The sequence below is a fragment of the Prunus persica genome, chromosome G3 (genome assembly GCF_000346465.2).
Source record: "Prunus persica cultivar Lovell chromosome G3, Prunus_persica_NCBIv2, whole genome shotgun sequence".
Lineage (NCBI taxonomy): Eukaryota > Viridiplantae > Streptophyta > Magnoliopsida > Rosales > Rosaceae > Prunus > Prunus persica.
The window spans coordinates 11,560,243-11,581,884 of NC_034011.1; the positions used below are offsets into that span (position 1 = coordinate 11,560,243).

General features: G+C 35.7%; 2 protein-coding genes across 2 annotated transcripts; one reads left to right on the plus strand and one right to left on the minus strand.

Annotated features, from left to right (window-relative positions):
• Positions 1,477-5,269, minus strand: LOC18779316 (basic leucine zipper 61). Its single transcript, XM_007212327.2, has 4 exons — positions 3,926-5,269; positions 3,725-3,815; positions 3,467-3,593; positions 1,477-2,346 (listed from the first exon to the last, which is right to left on the minus strand). Exons 1-4 carry the CDS (start codon positions 4,489-4,491, stop codon positions 2,189-2,191), a joined length of 942 nt encoding a protein of 313 aa, XP_007212389.1. The 5' UTR covers positions 4,492-5,269; the 3' UTR covers positions 1,477-2,188.
• On the plus strand, positions 18,696-20,810 carry LOC18780975. The gene is made up of 4 exons (XM_020559915.1): positions 18,696-19,552; positions 19,966-20,277; positions 20,369-20,456; positions 20,535-20,810. The coding sequence occupies exons 1-4, from the start codon at positions 18,696-18,698 to the stop codon at positions 20,808-20,810; spliced, it is 1,533 nt and encodes a 510-aa protein (XP_020415504.1).

Consider the following 21,642-nt stretch of genomic DNA (forward strand, 5'->3'; position numbering starts at 1 on the left):
CAGGCTTCTTCCCATTGATCCAACTTGCCATACGACGACGAGTAATTGTAATACGCGCACCACGAGACCAAGAGGCATAATTGGAGCCATCCAATTTGTCAAAAGTAATTGGGGTAGAGTAATCACGCGAGGGACGTTCCTCCTTTGTTGCAGACGCACTAGCACTCACCACGATTTTGGAATCATCACCGATGATAGCAGCGGAAAAAAAAAAAACACAACACGAAGTAGATACGACAGACACAGACACGAGAACCCTAAAAGAAATTAGGGCACACAATAGAACACGAGTGGGCACAACACACACAAAGGTCACCAGAAAGTTGGCTCTGATGCCAAGTCAAACAATATGGGTAGAATATTTTTAGATGTATTTCATTTTTCGAAATGAGGTATTTATAATACAAGGTTACAAACCCTAAAAGGATTATACTAGGAAATAAGAAAAATCCTAATTACATAATATCTATACAAAAAGGAAATAAATAAAATCCTAATAGAATAAGAAAAAAATATCCTAATATGACTAGGATATCTCGCCAACAAAATTTACATCTTCCCGATTGAAATAAAAACTATGGGGTGTGTATTTATTAGTTCATACTTTTGTGGAATTAATTTTAAACACTTTCATGGAATTAATATGCAATTCAAATTTTTGAAGACTTATTAAAAGTGATGGTATTCATTTATGACTTTTAAAATCATTAATAGTTTGGTGGTATCCAAAAATCTTATCAATTTTAAGAACTTTGTTAAATAATTGACTTTTGAAGGTAAAGTCTTGCCAATTTACTAGAGAATTTTTAATAACTTTGTCATATTATTGGTGTGAAGCTAAACATACCAAACAAACTTCTCCCATTCTTTATATCAGACGCATAAAGTGATGAGAAGCAACTTCTACACTTTTAAATATTCATTCATCTCATCTTCATATTAGCAAATAATCTTGCTGGTCTCATGTTGAATGTTTTTTTTATTCTTCTCGAAAGCTTGCATCTTGAAGCTTATCAGTTTTGATATCAGGACAACGTAAGACACAAAATATTAATAAAAAAGCGAAATACATAGTCACGACCTTGCGAGGAGTAATATGAAAATTTACCATAACTTCATAGGGGGTAATATAATTAAACATACATCTACGTGTCCCCCACCACTAGTCATAAATATGCAAACCTTAATATATGATCTTAGATATTCCAGTGAGGCATTGGTGAAGTCGATAAGACCAAAGGTACCAGCCGCTGCTTGCTGCACAGACTCACTTGAGGGGGCTACAAATCATGCTTGATCAAATTTACAATCCACTTCTCAGAAGTAATTGGAGAGATTCAGGACAGTATGATGGAATGATTGTGGTTGTAGAGCATGAATCTGCCCCATTTATTTAACAAAACTTAATCTGACTGTAAAAAAGATTTTGATTTGCATATTTACGCACAATGTTGATAATGTGTGTGAGAAATTTCGTTTTCTTTGTAATTTAAACCTCGTTTTGATAAATTATTTCGGCCAATGAAGTTATTACAACCAATAATACACTAAAAATGTACAACAAATCTGACATCAAAGTGCCGAGCATCTCCCTGCTGCTACCCTTACTTTCGTGCATCCCAACACAACCCCACTATACTTTGCCTTATACCAATTAGCACTAATTTGAAAATTTAAAGTCCAAAAATAAAATTAAAAAAATAATGCCAATAGAATATTAACGAATCATCACATACACACCCAAAATCAGCTAAAGCGGTACAATCCTAGTCCTCCTTTTCTTTCTAAAAACCACAGATGCACATGTTCCTTCCTGCAACCCAATCATTCATTATCTGAGTGGTCCCCTTCTTTAAAGCTAAACACAACACGTGACTGCACAGGTCAGCAGCAGCAGCCAAGTCACCTAGAATAATGTGACTTCTTTCCATGTTCATCATGTCTTCAAAATCAGCAAACTTGCTCACACGGTGAGTATAATCAGTTGTATACAACTGTGCGTCTATTTTTCTTATAATTGATTCGTCTTCAATTTCTTCAAAAGACCGATGTAGTTTTGAAATCAATTATCCAAAATGCTGACATGATTTTCAATAGACATGAATTTAGGGTATAATTTGTTTGGAGACCACATGATGAGATTTCATTAGGCCCTTAATTAACCACACTAGAGGAAATTAAATGATGATTAGGAGGAAACATTGAGGAGCTGTTCTTTTTCAGGAGTTGTTATGGTGTCTGAGGGTGGTGTTGGTGATTGAGCAACGTTCTCCATCTTCTTGAGGTTTTGTTGGTGATATACTTGCCTTAGCCTCTCTATTTCCCTCTTCAATGCTTCTTGATGAGCTGCATTGTTTTTTATAAATAAATAAATAAATAAAAAACCCAAATATAAGGTTAAAATCATTTCATAATTACATGTGACTTTTGACAACCCAACCCACATTATTAAAATTTTGCACATGAGAAGTTCACATGTAAACACATGCCTATACGTTAGAGACCATTATTATATTACTTTATCCCTAATCACTTATCTTCCCTCCTAAACTTGTATAAAATAAAAATAAAAAAATAAAAAAATTCATACATCTTCAAGGAGTTCACCTAACATTCCTTAAAAGAATATGAAACTTTATTTTCCTCTTAAAACTATGTAATACATTATGTATCACAGTTGTTGTGGACTGCATTTATAATTTGATTCATAAATGTGATCTATCTAACATTACTCGTACCTCCGTCCCACCACTCTAATATGATCCCCTCTTCTACTTGCAGAGTAGGAAGTGCCACATGATATGATGCATCATCTCCTTAATTTTCTTCCTACTCTTAGCATGCATGGATGACCTTTTTGAGGCTGCTTTGCGCTGCGCATTGATTGTTGGTGGATCAAATAAGTCTCTTTATCTAATCTAGAGGTCTTTTTCCATTTTCATAGTTTTGAGTACCAAGCATAACCACCCTTTTATGGCTTGCAGTTCTTATATATATATTTTTTTCCTAACATGGCTGAGGGAATTAATTAGATCTCAGTACACCAGTATAAAAGTTGGTAGCTAGGAGCTCAACTGACTGAAGGACAATAATGTTCTTCATTCAATTATGATAAATTAAAATTGATAAAAAAAATATATATATATTATAAAATTTGATATTTGAACACACGTGACCTAGATTGAAATTGATCTTAATTATATATTTTTTCTATATGTATAATCAATAAATTACTCTAAATTAATCTAATCTACAAGAACGGGGACTCGAACTTGGGTGTAAGGGGTCGACTCATTGTCCTAGCCAACTACCCTAACCCAGGTCTACATATGCCATGAACTTAAAACCATGTCCAAAATCATGATGTTTTGTTTCAAAATAAAATGAACAAGATTCATATTACTAATTATGTAATTTTGTGAAGTTAAATAATTGATGATATAAAAGTGTAATTATATATACGTACCATCTTTGAAAATCTTATCCTGCGCCAATGCTGCAATTCTTTGTTTGAGAGCACTGTTGTCGACATTTAGCAGCAAGCGTTGATGGTCAAGAAACGCAACCCGCGGTGACAAAACTGAAACTTCAGCCTTCGTTTTGCAACCAAAAAAAAGAGTCAGTAAAATTTAGTCTAATTAAATTAATTAATCAGCTAGTAATTAAGGTATAATTTCACAACGAAATTAATTAATTAAATTCAGAATTTACATAGTTAACCTACTTGTAGAGAGGTAACGCTGCGTTCGAGTTCTGATATGTACTGCAGCTTCCTCACCCGTGATCTTTGTGCAGATTGTCTGTTTGCCAAGATTCTAATGCAAACACAAAAACACGTAATTAAAAATTTAATTCAACATATTTTTACAAAATTACAAAAGGGTAATTACGTTATTGGAAAATGACTCTGCGTTGCATGATTTACCTCTTGACCCTTTTTGGATCAATTTTCCTGTCATTGGACTTGCTCTTCGTTGTATCATTTGGATTTGGTTGTTCGCATTGGCTTTCCACCTCTTCAGATTCGTTCTTCAGCTGCTTGTGATGAGGCGCATCCGCTTCTTTCTCGTCCTCATTAATGCTGTTATGGTCGGAAGGCGAGGACGGGTTCGAGGACGAGCCGGTGGGGCCGGCGGCGGCGGCGGCAGCAGAGATTTCTTCGGTTGTGAACATGGACATGAATTGTTCGTCGTCAAACCTATCAAACTCGTGGTTGTTGGGGTGTGAACCATGCGGTGCACGGCATTCGTCCTGCATTGGTGTCTCGAGGAAGGTAATGGAGTCGCTGACCGATCTCCGGTGGGACCCACGTCTCGCCGAAGAGAAGTCGATGAATTCATCAACCCAACAAGAGTTTTGAGATGCGGTGGTGGCGTTGACCGCAGGGGCATTTCCATTGGGTGCAAAATGGCCCATGGGAGGCATCTTTTGGTGAGAAAAGTCAGGCCAACTGGGTGTCATGCTTGGGATTTTAGGAGGTAATTGTGCCATAATGTACACAAATTAACCACAATCTCAATCAAACTTGGAATGTTAAAATGATTAAGAGAGACAGAGAGAGAGAGAGAGAATGAAAGAGAGGAGATGAGGGATATGAGTCTCGGAAGAAACCAAACAAAATTACAAGCTCCAACAAAGGCTCCTATATATATACCCAAAAAAAAAAATACACACAAACCAGGGAATGTTGAAGGTTCAATCATGAATATTGTTTGAGGAGGGGGGGTTAAGAAAGAAACCCACGAGACAACATGATTATATTTTGAGCTTCTTCTTTTATTTTTAATATTTTTTATTATTTATTTAATGAAATAAATTTTATCTCGATCTCTATTGTGCAGTGGGGTCACATGGGGGAGGGAGGGATCGGACAGCTATTGCCAGCTGGGAGGAGGTTGGGGCTCAACGGTTTTACTGGAAAGTCGCCAGTACTAGTTTTAATAACTAGCGGAATCAGCCACCACGTGCCCTCGTGCCCGTCTCTTTAGTGGGGGAGCTTATAATAATAGCCTCATGATTTTTATTTTTTCTTTCTTTCTTTCTTTTTTGCATTTTGCATCCAAGAGAACATTTCCAATGATGTTCTGACCGTCTGATCCAACCACATGTGGTGGGGGAATGATTCATATAGCACCAAGTACTAACCAAAGTATCATGGCCATTTTTAGGAATTACTTATCGTATTAAGAATTATTTTCTTTCGTAAATATGAGTTAGGTCAGTTGATCATAACAGTGTGTTCGTTTCTTTGTATCTAAGTTCGAGTCTCCCTTTCTTTAAATCAGAGTACTTTTTAGAGAGATTCACTATTATACCCAATATAGGAGCTCAAATTATAAAAATACCATATATGAAATAGACTTTAGAAACACACCCAAAATTCATTTACAACATAACAAAAAGACTTTTAACTTCTTTTAAATTACAAAACTGTCATTCATTTCTTAAAACAAACTCAATCCCAAAACATCATAAAAAAGCCCAAAACACTCAATAGGGCATCAAAGTAATTTAATAATCAAAATTAAATTCAATAAGGTCAGCTGTCATTTTTTGAGTTTTTTTGGGTTTATTTATAGAAATTAAGTGATGTTGGATTTATTTATATTATTAGTGCTAAAAATGAGTATATGACTAAATATCTCTAATTTTTATAGTTAAAAAAGATTATTAGGAATTTTGACCGATGACCCAATTATTAGTTTCTGTCATTTTGTGTTATCAAAGTGACTCTAGGGGTGGTAAATAATTAACTGAAGACTATCCCAAACTGTAAAGGTTGAACTAATTAAATTGAGTTAACTACTTTTAGGGTTTCATAATAAAGAGAAGTAGGGTTTAATAATCACATCTCTCTCAGTTCGGGATCCACATAAAATTTATGTCTAATTTAAGTTGTATATCTTTGACAGTAACATCCCTGTCATGAGTTTGGGATATTCACGTGAAATTGAACTCTAATGAGTCTTACTAACATACGTACGTAATCGATTAACCAAATAAAGAAAACACGAAAAACCATTCGCATTGAAGCTTCTTGGTGTGAGGGTTATGCACAGGAGGTGGACCTAGTATTATATATATATATATATATATATATATATGTGTGTGTGTGTATTATTAAAAGGCTGAATTAGCAGTTGTAAGGTAATCTTAATATAATAGTGGGATTAGGGGATTTGGGCATGATGCTTGAAGGAAAGGGTGGATAAAGAAACTGTAGGGAATCACGTCACAGCTCCCATGTGAATTGTTCGGATGGATGCTGTAATTAAGCTTCCTTTGCTTTGTCCCCAAACCATACCCACATGTAGCTATATGTCCTCTTCTTCTTCTTCTTCTTCTCTCTTTCTCTCTCCCTCTCTTGGTTTCGTGGTACCTTCCATCTGTACCTCAACTGGAATTTATGTAGTTTTTAATGAACGAGGATAAAATAGAAGTACTTGGGAGGCACTAATTATGATTAGAGGGGTGTTTAGAATATACATTAATTTGCCGCCTTTATCAAGGAAGTGCCTGCCGTATTCACGGATGTGCTTAATTCATATAGAAAATGAACATGGTAGCTGGTACTTCATTTGCTCTCTCTCTCTCTCTCTCTCTCTCTCTCTCTCTCTCTCTCTCTCTCTCTCTCTCTCTCTCTCTCATGTACATGTATTCTGTTATTGATTTGTATACATAAAATCAACATATTTTAGTTAGTCCAATCTATGTGAGAGCTGTGATATCAGTAAATATGGTAATAATACAGTTTTATTCAAAGGTATATGTGATTGTTTATTTTGTTGTTCTTTTTAAACATGGATATAGCAACAGGGGTATAGTTCTCAAAACCATTCTTTAAGAAATGGAATGAATTGCAAATCTATGTTATGCCAGTTGGTCAGTGTAATGATTTTGTTTCCCTATACCCAAGTTCAAATTCCCCTTTCTATAAATAAGATTAATTTAGAGTAATTTTAGACTATCGCTTATATATTAAAAATGGAATGATCTTATTACAAGCTAAAACCTAAAGCTAAAGACTTAAAACACAATTGATGAGAAGTTGAGGCCAACGTTGTTTCCCATGGAATAGTGTTTTCTATTATCCCAGATATTTTGAGGCATCATCCTTATATTAATTGATGTTGATGTCCAAATATGGTTTCAACTTTAGATGATGAAGTATGGGGTCTTCGACAGAGATAGGAAGGTGCGGATCTTCAGCAAGGAGATTTTCGGTAGAAAGGTTGACCTACAGAAGAGGGAAAAAAAAAAAAGCAATCATCAAGCTTTGAGCATCGGTGTGGTACTTGTTGAAGGCTCTCTAACGCTTAAGTTAGCAAGTGTGGGGGACACAATAATTTTGACACTATTCCCCTTTTATAGAGAAATGGAAGTGAGTATTTGCACAAAGTTTCGATGTGGGACTTTGTGCAAATCACTGTGGGGGCGATAAGTGTCCAAGGCTTAAATTCTGTAAGCTGAAGCTTCAATAGGCTATTGTCACATCAGAGGAAGACGTATCTTCGTATCTTCGGAAGCTGAGATCATGTTAGATGTTTTCTAGAACTGTTTTCCCTTCGGTAGGCTGTATGTTTGTCTGCACCAGTCCCTCAATGTCGAATGTGCTTGGTTGATTATGGTACAAACAGTAATCCCCCAAGTTGCCGATCAAGAAGTTGCTTCTAGGTTAGAAACTTGTAAAATGCCGAACAATCAACTCGAGCGATTCGGTGTGACAGACGCCGTAGGCAGTCCCTCAAGTTTGCAAGTTAGGAGTCGCTTCGGCAATGAGGTAACTGGGCTAAACTGTGAAGTGAACGTGGGGCAGGCAGCTAGACTATTGGCATCAATCTTACCAAATAGGGGAGAGCGCATATGTCGCACAAAAGGTTCTCCTACACGATCAGTAATAGAGTATGCGTGTCGCGCAAGGAGTTCTCCCCGACATGATTGGCACGGAGCTTATCGATTGGTAGGAGGAGTGAGCATGTCGCACGAGGAGCTTTCCCTACACGATCATCACAGTGCTTGTCGATTGACATGGGGTGATTTCGCCCATGTCACGCGAGAGTCTCTTGCACGATTGACACGGTGCTTGCAGATTGGCATAGGGTGATTTTGCATATGTTGCACGAGAGTCTTCAACACAATTGGAACGGTGATTGCCGATCGACTGGGGGTGATTTTGCGTGTGTCACAAGAGAGTCTCCCTCATGATTGGCACAGTGCTTGCCAATTGGTAGGGGGTGACTTCGTGCTTGTCGTGTGAGAGTTCCTTACATGATCGACATGGGCCTTGTCGATTGGCAGGGTGACTTTGTACTTGTCGCTCAATAGTCCCCTGCAAGATTAGCATGGGCCTTGTGATCGAAGGGGTTCGTCTTCACCCTGCTGAATCATGTAGAGATCGTCTGCCGAATACAAACTTCGGAGTTCCTATGGAATCCGAAGCCAGTGAGCTCCCAAAAGGCGTCGTGCTAGATGGAAGTGGGCATGCACATATAAGGCACATCACCCCCTCTCCATTGGTCAATGTGGGATGTTACAATCTACCCCCATTAGGGACCCAACGTCCTCATCGGCACACTCGCACCACACAACAAAGTGACTATGATACCAAATTGTCATATCCTGGGATCGGCTCTACCGTAGCACGATATTGTCCGCTTTGGGCCCCTCTATCTGTTCTCACGGTTTTATTTCTGGGAACTCACGAGCAACTTCTCAGTGGGTCACCCATCTTGGGATTGCTCTAACCCAAACTCGCTTAACTTCGGAGTTCCCATAGAATTCGAAGCCAGTGAGCTCCCAAAAGGCCTCGTGCTAGATGGAGGTAAACATGTACATATAAGGCACATCACCCAATCTCCGTTGGTCGATGTGGGATGTTACAGAGTCGCTTCACGTCAGCTTGAAGATCAACATCGGTAGATGTTTCCTTCTAAAGGACTCTACATTAGGGGGGGTGTGCTTAATACCAAGGCTAGCTTCGTTTGGCATGGCGGTTTGATGGGTGAATGAGTCAGCAGGGCTAGTAGAGAAGTGAGATTTAGAAGTCGATTCCCACAGACAGCGCCAATCTGTTGATGTCCAAATCTTGTTTCAACTTTAGATGATGAAGTATGGGGTCTTCAGCAAAGATGGAAAGGTGTAGATCTTCAGCAAGGAGACTTTCGGTAGAAAGATTGACATACATAAGAGGGACAAACGAAGCAGTCGTCAAGTTTCGGCATCAGCGTGGTACCTGCCGAAGGCTCTTCAATGCTTAAGTCAACAAGTATGGGAGATACAGTAATTTTGGCAGAGTAATAGTAAAAGTGAAAAGTAGTTACTTTTTTACCTAGGCACTATTCCCTTTTTATAAAGGAATGGAAGTGAGTATTTGCATAAAGTTTCAATGCAGAACTTTGTAAATCACTGTGAGAGTGACACGTGTCCAAGGCTTAGGTTCTATAAGCTGAAGCTTCAGCAACCTCAACAAGCTATTGCCATATCGGAGGAAGACGTATGTTCGATAGTTGAGATCATGATGACATCATCAATGTTTAGTGATTTTCCAGAAATATTTTCCCTTCGGCAGGTTGTGAGCCTTTCTACTCGCTAATTCCCTAATGTCGAATGCGATCTGTTGATTATGGTACAAACAATTGAGTTGCTTTGTCACTACAAAACAGAAGCCCTTTTCCGAGGGCATTTTGTCGTTGCAAAAAGCCTTTTGCCGTCGCAAATACCCTTTTTCGACGGCAAAAGTCCGTCGGAAGTCGTCGCTAAAAGGCCGGTTGCAAATACTTCATTGCCGACCATTCCGTCAGAAATAATGTATTTCCGACGCCCAAGCTTCGTAGCTATTGCTTAAATTTCTATCGAAAATGGATTTTTTAAACGACCCCACATATTTATTTCCGACCGTACCTGTGGTCGTAATTACTTATTTGATTGTCGAAAATAGTTCTTTTATCGTGATTTCTTGTTTTTGCGAAATCATATTTTCAACCAATGAGTGTCGTCAGAAATACTATTTTCCACAATGATATATTATTTGTGAGGGCTAGATTTCGTCGCAATTATCATTACCGACCAAAAGAGTTCGTGGAAAATATATAATAGCTCGTCGGAAAAGAGTATAACAAAATATTTTCGATGAGCAAGTTACGTCGGAAATATATATTTCCAACCACATTTATTCGTCGCAAAGTTTGTCGCAAATAGATTAATCCTGTCGGAAAATATTTTCGACGAAAAAGTGGTTGGAAATATAATTGTTTCGACCCGATTATGTCGTGGGGAATGTTGTTGGAAATAGGCAATTATTGTCGGAAAGTATTTCCGATAATAAAGTGTTTGTTGGAAATATGCATTACCGAGAGGGAAATGTGGTCGAAAAATGTAATTATTTTATTAAAAAATTAATAAAAAGAAATTTGAATAATAATATTTGCTATAAATAGTTTTCTAATCATCTATATTTAATTGGTAATATAAAAAAAAATCTTACGACACCATACTGTACTAAAATTTTAAGCGTTCAATTAAAATTATTTTAAATAGTTAAAACATAAACAATCCCCATCATCCTTAAAACATATAAGCAATCCGCAAATATATCAGAACCTTGAAATTCAAAATACATATTGTAGCAAAATACAATTGATGTTGCACTACTCGTCTTCAAGGTGAGCATCTGAACAACTTTCTACATTGTCCTGTCAAATAAAAGGTAATAATTAATAAGACATAAATCGTTTAAGAATAAAAATAACAAATACAATATTTAACAGTGAGCAAAATATTGAAATGAGAATAAAAGAGTTCACCATTGGAGCAGATTGTCTTGAGCGTGCATAAGTATTTGAGTTGTTTTCCCTCATACTTTGAACTAGATCTTTCAATTCATACAGCACACTTTTCAAGTCCTTCACTTCCTCCTTTAATTTCTCATGCTCTTCTTCACGTTCTAAGCATATACGTTTATTACAATCTTGGTCATCTGAGGGATACACATCTTTTGTACTATAGCCACCACCTAAGCCAAGGATACGACCGTGACTTGGCCCACCAATAACCTCCTTGTATATATCCCAATCATCTACTTCATTCTCGTCTTCCGTTGCAGCAACCTTTTTATTCTCCATTTTTTCCTTCAATGAAATAGTAGAAATATAAACACGGATATAAAAATATGTCGTGAATAATTAAAAAAAATTTAAAAAAAGAGAAACAAAGTAAGGGCAACGTACAAAAAGTTCTTTAGCCTTTTCACTTGGCCAACTTTCTTCTCCTCCATTCTTAGGCTTACTTACATGGAACTTTTTGAAACAATCAATTGGACTCGGTTCAATTCCAGTTCGATCAAGCTATTAAGATTTAAACAATGAAATTTGTTAGGAACAAATTTGAAAATAACCACAAAAGGAACAGTCAACAAAAAGCAACAACCAAATGGATATTTTTACCTCATCTTTTCTGTACTTTTCCATTGGAACAGAACCTGTGGTATGCACAATTGTGGATTTTGACCTATTAGACTTGTTTCTTTTACTTTTATCCTGCACGAAAAAAGTAAATCATAATCGAATATCAATTTAGTGAACCCATATAAGGCATTTATAAATAAACCAAAGCATACACTAGCGAGTCATAACAATATTATTTTAAATTGAGTTTTTACCTGCCATGTAGGCTGCAACACTACAAGGAAAAACCCTTTTGGCGACCACCACATTTGGTAGCTAAAAGCTGTTATTTTGTCGCCAAAACCCTTTAGCGACGAAATTATTTCGTCGCCAATTTGGTCGCCTAAGGCTCGTGGCTGAAAGTACCTGGAGACAAAAGGCGACGAAAACAAATTTTCGTCGCCAAAACCTTTAAGCGACAAATTTGTTTCGTCGCCTTTACAGTAAGAGTTGGTCGCCTAAAAAGATGGGTTCCCACGAAAATACCAAAATTTGCCGCGAACTGAGGAATGATTGGGCAACCAAATAGGTTGTTCGTCGCCGATAGGTTTCAGTGACTACCTGATTTCGTTGCTAAAGCTTACTGAGTTGGTCGCTAAAATTTGTATATTTTAAGTGTTTTTAATTATTTAATTTATATTCTGTTTTGTGATAATATTAACTTATTTTTCATTAGCATATTGTAATTTTGGAAAACAATAAATTTAGGTAAATAGATCAATAGAAAATGACATGAATAAAAGTTTCTCTCATTCAAAAGTACACAAGAGCATACTAGTTATTCAAGTACACATAACATATCCAAAAATAGTCTTCACTCAAGGACTGGAGGCCAAGCTCCATATATTCTTGCCCTTGGTAAACCTACCAAAAATAGTCTTCACTCAAGGACTGGAGGCCAAGCTCCATATATTCTTGCCCTTGGTAAACCTAAGTTCTGTAGTAATAATTTCCTCACTCTAAGACCGGGTTTCGACTAAAAAAGATGCATGTATTTGCCTTTTGTAATTCCAAGTTTTGTAGTCATGATCTTTAACACCTGTGGATAGGGACTGTGAGTCTGTGATTTAATATCGTGGAATTCCCAAACACTCTACCAATTGTCGCTTGATCTTCTCAAACTCATCAATCATCTTCCTTTACAAAAGAACGGAAATAATGAAATGCCAACGGTCAAGAAGATGCCAAAACCAAGAAAATTTAAATATAAAACTATATATAGACCAAAAACAAACAATTTTCGACAACAGAATTACAAGAAATCTTGCCCAAAAGCTGAAATTCACAATCTTAACTAAATAAGCCATTAAAAAGAGTTTGGATCTACATAAAAAAAATGATCATTATTCATCAATATTTAAGAATGTTTGAGAATGGTATTTGAACAAACTTAATAAAATTTGAATTCATTTTTCATACCTCTCAATATCAACTATCTAAAGCATACCTTTGTGATAATAACAAATACCACAAATGAAGGAGGATACCTTTGTGATAATAACAAATACCACAAATGAAGAAGGAAAACAATTCTAAAAAACCAATGTAAAGACTAATATCATGCAGAGCACAAACCCATTAGAAAACATAAATCATAAAATCCAAAGTATAATCCACACCTTAACCAACATGGGTTGCAAAACTTCTCAACACAATACAAAACACGTATGTCATTTTAATATCTTTAAACAAACAACACCACAATGACATTGACAACCACTATAGCTGTTAATAAGAAAACAAATGGAACTGAGTGTAATGAGAAGAAGAGGTTCTTACCTCAAATGGTCCTCTGTCCAAAACCACAAACCAAATCCTTCCACCTCCTCAAATAATTTGACATGCAAAAACAAGATATTACCTCAGTAAAGTTAGACTCCTAAATGACATTGTTCTAAACACATTATAAGATAAAGAGAACCACAAACCCAAATAAGGCAATCACTCACTGGTTTTTAATGTTTTCAATGCAAATAGAAACATTGAACAACTTTTTTTTTCAGTTTCCACTAGAATACAATGAAGAAGTGAAAGAAAAAACCAATCCCTTGATCTATTAATGGGACTTGGCCGGAAAGTGTTCTTGCCTCTATCATTAGCTCAGGTAGTCCCCGTTTCTGATGTTTTAGTCACCTTTCAAGTTCTCCTAGAATAGTTTCCGGTGCGAAATGAAATTCATAGGATATATATACGAGTAATTCAAAGGAAAAAAATAAATATTTGATAGGATCCATCTAAAACGAGATCTAAATGTAGAAAAAGAGGATTTAATTGAAATAAAACAAACATGAAAAATTCTTTAAAAGTGAAAACACAAGCTAACAGAGGATGATCCTAGTGAAAAACTAGAAGTCTTGAAGATATTTCTTTATCACATTTTCAAGCCCAAGACACAGAGTTTGCTTAAGCACATAGCCCGACATTCCTAATTTTCTAGGCACTTCAATTTGGTCTTCAAACATTGATAAGCAAAAAGATAATTCAACAAAAAGGGTATGAAGTAGTTTTCAGTAAATCATATATGACCAAATAAATACTTTGTTAAACAATTTGGGCAGGAACACTTCAACTTGGGAAAAAAATTCACTAAAAAACCAGTTTGAGTCGAAATAGTGCGAAACTTTCCAGATTAGAACTAGACACATAAAACTTCATCACATAAAAATTTCATGGCATTCGAGGTTAAGAAAGCATGTCAAAAACAAAATCCAAAACAGACTGAGCTACAGAGTTTTCTGCTTCCTGCAACATAACAACTACTTTAAAAATTTGCCAAAAATCCAATTTAACTCCAATTTGTATGAAACCAAGTTTGACATGCTCATTGAAATGTCTAATTATAAAAAATCCAGATCAAAATATAAATCCAAACTAGCTCTTTTGGTCCATAACATAACACAAGATCACAGATTTCTGCATAACCTCAGATTTCATCAACCAACCCAAATCTTTAAAAATACACCACTTATCTGCTTTAAACATCAAAACACTAAATCATACAAATGTTTCTATTTACTATTGAAAGAGTATTAATGTGAATTGACCAACTACAATTAAAAATACATAAAGGCAGAGCTTAAATTGAATAACCAACTATGAAATTTTTACAACAAAAACCACAATGGTAGCTTCAACAATTACACAACATCTCCTGCACTAAACAACAAAACTCTAAAAGAAATACAAAGTGTTTATAAAAAAATGGACAATTTGATATATCATTGAAGAAACGTACAAGACTACAGTGCAATATTGAGTTACAAAGCACAACCAATTAAATAAAGGGAAAATAGAGGAAAACGCTACTACAAAATCAGAGAGAGAGTGAGAGAGAGGTTGTCAAAATGTGATTCCATTCCACATCGATGTACCCAACCAATTCAGTGGAAAATTAAGGCCTTTCAGTATTTAAAATTATTTTTTAAAAAAAAAATGAGTTTTCAGTATAAAAAAACCATTGTCAAGATATACAAGCATTTCAGTTTCTTAAATGAATAAGGCCTTCATTTGATGCTAAAACCAGGTACATAGTTAGCACTAAAATCATGGGTTGTCAAAAACTTGCATGTATGTAGGATTTTCACCCTTTTACATTTTTCCAACCAAAAGAGATTTAGAAATACTTCAAATTATTACAATATAATAACTAAAAAAAAGAATAAAAGTGACATAAAATTATAAACATGTTTGGCAGCTTCCATGTGTTTCAGGAAAGGATGTGACCCCCTATATGATCAAACTCTTTCTATTTTATGTTCAAAGCATTGGCCTTACAGTGTTTCTGTTTTGATTACATACAAGAATTGTTATATTCTTCCTATGTAATACTTAGAATAAGTTTCCAATCAAACATGAACTAATATCAATTAACCATAAACAAGTATTAGTTTTAATGTTTTCAGTGCAAATAGAAACATTTAAGGACAACTTTTTCAGTTTCCACTAGAATACAGTGAGGAAATGAAATAAAAAGATATCTAAATGTACAAAAAGAGGATTGAATTGAAATAAAATGACATGAAAAATTCTTTAAAGGTTAAAACACGAGCTAAGAAAGGATGATCCTAGTGAAAAACTAGAAGTCTATAAGATATTTCTTTATAATATTTTCAGGCCCAAGACTTAGAATTTGCTTAAGTACATACTAGGCACTTAGTCTTCTACCATTGCTAAGCAAAAAGACACTTCAACAAAATATGGATGGTTTTCCTATAGTTGCAATAGCTCTGTGATACCCTTGAACCCATTGAGACCCTACAAAAATAGCCACAGGAAATAGATAGAGGATTGAAAGTATAGTGATCCAACCATACAAATTCAACCCATCTACTTCCTTGAAGTTCTGTAAACTGCATTTTGAGTAAATGTTCCTCAAGACAATAGGGAGGATTGAAAGCTAGACCCATAAAGTGTACAAGTTGCCTAGGAATGACAAAAAGACAACTGAGAAAACAGGCTCTGGAGATTTGATTACATGGGTGAAAGAAATAACCACCTTAGAGAATGAGACACATGCTGAGATGTGGCCTATTATTATTGCTTAAGCTAAAAGCCATCTTAAGTATCATCCTGCACATTTACAAAGCACAAAAATAGAGAGAGAAGGCTCAAAGCCTCAAACAGAGCAACATACTAATATATCATTCCCTAAAACAAAACAAAAAAGACAGGAAAAAAATTAAAGCATTCAACTTTTATGACATTGACTCTCATCACAAAGGTGCTTGAGATAGATGAATTATTCATCACAGAAAATGTTTCAAATAGGCTACTGCAAAAATAACAAAATTTGTTAGACACGATATTTTGGGAGAGCTTGAGACCAAATTAGTCTGCAAACTCAAAATAGTCTATGACTTCTCCCTTTAAGTTTCTCTAATCATCAAAAAACAACAACATTATTTTTCCTAGTTAAATTCTCCCAAACAATAAAAGCATAAGCTCCTTTGACAAAAAAAAAAACACACAATAATAATAACTAAAATAAAGCATAATCTTACAGACAAAAGCAAAGAAACCTTGAAACGAATACACACCCACATAACCCACTTCCAACTTCCAATTCTTTTACTTCAATTATGTGCAAATCCAATTAGGTTTGACTACAAACTCGTCTAATAAATTAAAGACACTTACACAAGGGCTCGTAATTGATTCTAAATAATTCAAAAGTCTACTATACTTGGGAGAATCACTCATGTACCAGTTTGTTACCTGTCAGTCCTTAATTGTTTAACCTTCTTTCATTCAACATTATCATTAAGGACCAATCCACATGGTATGAAGTAGTTTTCAGTAAATCATAGATGACCAAATAAATATTTCCATGTTCCAAAACTCAAAAAGCACATCATACAGAGCAAATGGTCTTCATACCTAACATAAAGGCACCATATGAAAGAAGTCGTGAGAGGAGGACTTTGTCAATTCAATGGTTGAGGGGTTGCAACGACCCTGTTGTTAAGACAAAAAAATAAAACAAAACAAAACAGATTTTATTTTGAAAGAATCAAAATCAATTAACTATAGAACAATTGTTGAATAAACAAAAGAAGAAAATACCTTTGAATCACTGCGTGGTTGGGGCTGTAGAGATTCTGAAAATTCTGGAGAACTGAAGGGTAGATGGTCTGGGGCAGAGGCAGTGGAAAATAACTTAGGCCATCAGAAATCTTGGGGGAAGAGAGTGGGTATGTCCATACGAGTGCTTGGCCGACGTCGGTGACTGATTGCTTTGTCGGCGTCGGAGCAGGTTAGGGCGTGCGAGATGAAGGGAGTGGGTATGTGAACTGAATAAGGGAAATAACAAGCGTGTTGGAATGGGTTTAATTTAATTCTTAGCTCACACTAATCTGCCACCAAAACCAGTGGTGGCCAAATAACCTAAAAATTTTAAGCGCGAATTTTTGCTTTGCGACGACACTGGCAAACATAGCGACAAAAAAATTTTGTCACCTAGAATTTTTTTAATTTTGTGCGCACTCTATTCAATGAATGGCGACCAAAATTATTTTTCGTCGCCACTTGCAACCATAGCCACGAAAACATTTCGTCGCCCTTCTGAAGAATTTGGTAGCAATTCATTTTGTTCATGTCTTGAACAATGCCTTAATATCACGAAACCTTTGGCGACCAACTGCAAAAGGTTTGTCGCTAATTTCCTTTTTGAGCGACCAAAATTGGGTTGGTCTCTGAAAATTTCGTCGCTAAAGAGGTTTTTCCTTGTAGTGTTAACCAATGATCAACCAGTTTAGACCAAACATCTTGAGATATCCCTAATGGGCAATGAGTGTATCTATCACCAGTAGTCTTGTATTTCTTAAAAACGTTATTTCTCAATGCGGACATCCAATCGGAATATCGCAATTTAATATGTTGTTCGAATGCCTCCCTCATCTCTTCCTCTGAGCATGTGTGTGTGTATCCTGTTGCGTTAAAGCGATCATACAGTAAATCCATTTGAGTTGATGGAAATGTTCTAAATGTTGGCCATGCTCCATCGATAGCCTGATAAAAAAGTACTCCTATAGTTCGCACAGCTCCAGTGGTTATAATCCTGAAAATTTAAACCAAATTTAAATAAATAAATAAAAATGAATCTACATAAGAAATGACTAACTTTGCAAGCCTTATACATTACCTTCCTCTACGTATTAGAATTGGAGTGCCGTTTCCATCTTTACCCTTAGCCTTCCCTCTACCTTTTTTTATTTCAATAGTTGAACCTAATAAAAAAAAAATACAAATATTTGAAGTACTGGGGAACTTCTACTACAACCAATTTTTCAGTGCGAATCAATGATATATGTATAAAAAAAATTACCTTCTCCATTTGATGGTTCAGTTTCAAGAGGCATGTCTTCCATTTCGTTATCATGTGATGGCTCAATGAGGTCATCATGTTGGTCTAAGGAAGGTCTAGATGACTGAGGATGTGTAATCCAAATTAGGCCAATTTAATCCAAATTAGGCCAATTTAATCCAAATTAAATTCATTTATATTAGTAATTTCACTTAATTCTTTTGATATATGATGAGGGAAATCCAACTTTTTTATATTATTTGATAATTTGATATCTTTATCAATCGGAAGAACATGTGATCAAGAGTATTTGAAAAACTAAAAAAACTATTGACGTGTTAAGTATGATAATTCGAATACAAATTCAATATGGTATCGCATTTTAGGCCAATGTAATCCTGTAATATCTTGATGAAGTCATATATCCATATAATCTTCCTCCGTGGATGTGCATGAAGGAGCCTTATGTTTTCATGACTTTACTTATTCCTGGGCCCAAGGGTCCATGCCATGACATCGATGTATACATGAGACCATTGATAGATGAATTGCGAACATTGTGGGAAATTGGTGTTGAAACTTATGATATATATGTAAAACAGAATTTTCAGATGAGAGCTGCACTTCTTTGGACTATAAATGATTATCCAGCATATGCATACATGTCAGGTTGGAGTACGTCTGGCAAATTGGCATGCCCATATTGTGCATCTAATACTTCGCATCGTCGGTTATCTCATGGGTCTAAGACATGTTATTTGGGTCATAGAAGATTTTTACCGTCTGACCACGTATGGCGTAATCAAGGAAGCCAATTCGATAATACAAGGGAAAGAAGACTTGCACCTAAGAGACCATCTGGTGATGATGTGATAAATGAACTTAGTGAATTAAGAGAAATAACACATGGCAAGGATGGGAAAAAGCATACAATATTTGGGTTTGGAAAAGATCATAATTGGAAAAAACATTCGATATTTTTCCAATTGCCTTACTGGAAAACACTTTTGGTGCGTCACAATTTAGATGTCATGCACATTGAGAAAAATGTATTTGAGAATGTGATTGGCACAATGATGAGCATTGATGGTAAAACAAAAGATTCTTTAAATGCTCGTCTTGATCTTCAAGAAATGGGTATAAGACAGAGGTATCATCCAGAAGAAGGAGATAATGGTAAGCTCTATTTTATCCCAGGCGATTATACATTGTCAAATGATGATAACAAAGCTTTATGTCAATGGTTAATGGAGTTGAAAGTTCCAGATGGGTACTCTGGAAATTTATCTCGATGTGAATGCTTCAGAACGTAATATTTCTGGTATGAAAACTCACGATTGTCATGTGTTCTTAGAGAGATTACTTCCGTTTGTGGCGCGAGATTTATTGCCCAAAGATGTAAGTGAGCCTTTAATTGAATTATCGTACTTTTTCAAGGAATTGTGTGCTAAAGTTTTAAGAGAAGATGACTTGAATCTTCTTGACAATCAAATTGTGCTAACTCTATGCAAGTTGGAAAAAATATTCCCTCCTGCCTTTTTTGACATCATGATTCACCTAACTTGCCACTTGGCATGGGAGGCAAAGGTGGCCGGTCCAGTACAATTCAGGTGGATGTATCCGGTGGAAAGGTAATCTCAATGTTTATATATTAATTTTATTCACGATTTGTTTAACTGCTGATGTATGATTCTCTAATTTCGGTATTTATGACACAATTAGGTATTTGCATAAACTAAAGACTTATGTTCGTAATAAGGCTCATCCAGAAGGGTCTATTGCCGAAGGTGTCTTGGGAGACGAGTGTTTAATATTTTGCTCTCGCTATTTGCATCGAGTTGAAACTAAGTTTAATAAAAGAGATAGAAACGATGATGGAGGTCAACCGTCATATGATACATCTCCGTTATCTATTTTCTCAACACCTGGTCGAGCTTTTGGGAAAGGTGTACTTAGAGAGATGAGCATTGAACTTCATAAGGCTGCCACTCATTATGTCCTGCAAAATTGTGATGAAGCTTTGCCATTTGTCCAGTAAGAATTCTTCAACACTATAAATTCTTTGTGTATTTAATATATGTTACTATTTATTTAGATATAATATAATCATTTGTTATGTATGCAGAGAACATAAGAACATTCTAATCCAGTCTAGTGTTGATAATGTGGAGGAGTCACATAGGCTTCAATTTTCAAACTGGATTTCTAAAAGGGTATGGATAATATTGTATTGGAAAAATAATTGACTGTCATAGATGTTTCTTTAAAAGCATTTTTTCCTTTCTATGCAGGTCACAGAACTATACAACGATGGTAAAGTTAGTAAACAAATGCTTTCTTTGGCTCGAGGTCCTGAAAGGCGAGTAACTTATTATCCTGGTTATTATATTAGTGGTTTTAGATTTCATACATTGCAGCGTGATGAGAATAAAAAAACACAAAATAGTGGAATTCTGGTTAAGGGGGAGAATCAGGTTGACGATGTGCCTTGGTATGGAACCTTAGTAGATATTGTGGAGCTTCGTTACACAGAAGGAAATAGAGTTGTATTGTTCAATTGTGATTAGTATGACACAGCACGAAAAGGAACAGGTTACAAGATAGATCGTTATGGAATAATCACTGTTAATACAACACGCAAGCTAAATACTCAAGAGCCATTCGTATTAGCAAGTCAAGCAACCCAAGTTTTTTATGTGAAGGGGGTTAAAAATAAAATTTGGAGTTTTGTAGTGGAAACAAATCCAAGAAATGCTTATGAGATGACTAATGATGAGATTGAGCCATACCAAGAAGCAGAGACTCAAAGTCAAAGCATGCATGCCATCCAAAATGATGTTGAAGACAATGAAATTGATTGAAGAAGGGATGTGATTCAACTTACAACTATGGGATGAGTTGTCAAGTAATTGTGATTGTCTATTTTTTTTTTGTAATCATCTTTTTTTTTTTTGGATTGACTATTTTTAGTTATTTATTTTGGAGTGTGATTGGTAATTATCAATCAATTTTTTTTTATACTTATTCTAATGGGAAATTGACATTCCAACATTTTACCTAGAAGACATATTTCTCTTCAAAAATAGTCAAACAATTCAGACGAAACAAGAAGCCCTCGAAAATATTCAAGCAATTCCGACAGAATAAGAAGCCCTCGGAAATATTCAAGCAATTCCGACGAAATAAGAAGCCCCTCGGAAATAGTCAATCAGTTCCGACGGAATGAGAAAGCCCTCGGAAATAATCATCCTATTTCCGTCAAGAGTACTTTTGGTTGTTAATAAAATTGGCGCCAAGTCTTCCCGCCAAATAAATTACATTTCCGACGACAATGGAGACTTTTGTCGAGGGTATTTCCTTTGTCGGAAATAAATTTCAGGCTCGTGACATATTTCCAAC

Bases quoted from the DNA above. Each gene is read 5' to 3' on its own strand.
- LOC18780975 (XM_020559915.1), top strand. From the start codon at position 18,696: ATGAAGGAGCCTTATGTTTTCATGACTTTACTTATTCCTGGGCCCAAG. The intron at 20,278-20,368 runs GTAAGAATTCTT...TTATGTATGCAG, and splicing joins GAAGCTTTGCCATTTGTCCA to AGAACATAAGAACATTCTAA. The intron at 20,457-20,534 runs GTATGGATAATA...CTTTCTATGCAG, and splicing joins CAAACTGGATTTCTAAAAGG to GTCACAGAACTATACAACGA.
- LOC18779316 (XM_007212327.2), bottom strand. From the start codon at position 4,491: ATGGCACAATTACCTCCTAAAATCCCAAGCATGACACCCAGTTGGCCT. The intron at 3,594-3,724 runs GTAGGTTAACTA...TGCAAAACGAAG, and splicing joins GCAGCGTTACCTCTCTACAA to GCTGAAGTTTCAGTTTTGTC. The intron at 2,347-3,466 runs GTACGTATATAT...AAAACAATGCAG, and splicing joins GGATAAGATTTTCAAAGATG to CTCATCAAGAAGCATTGAAG.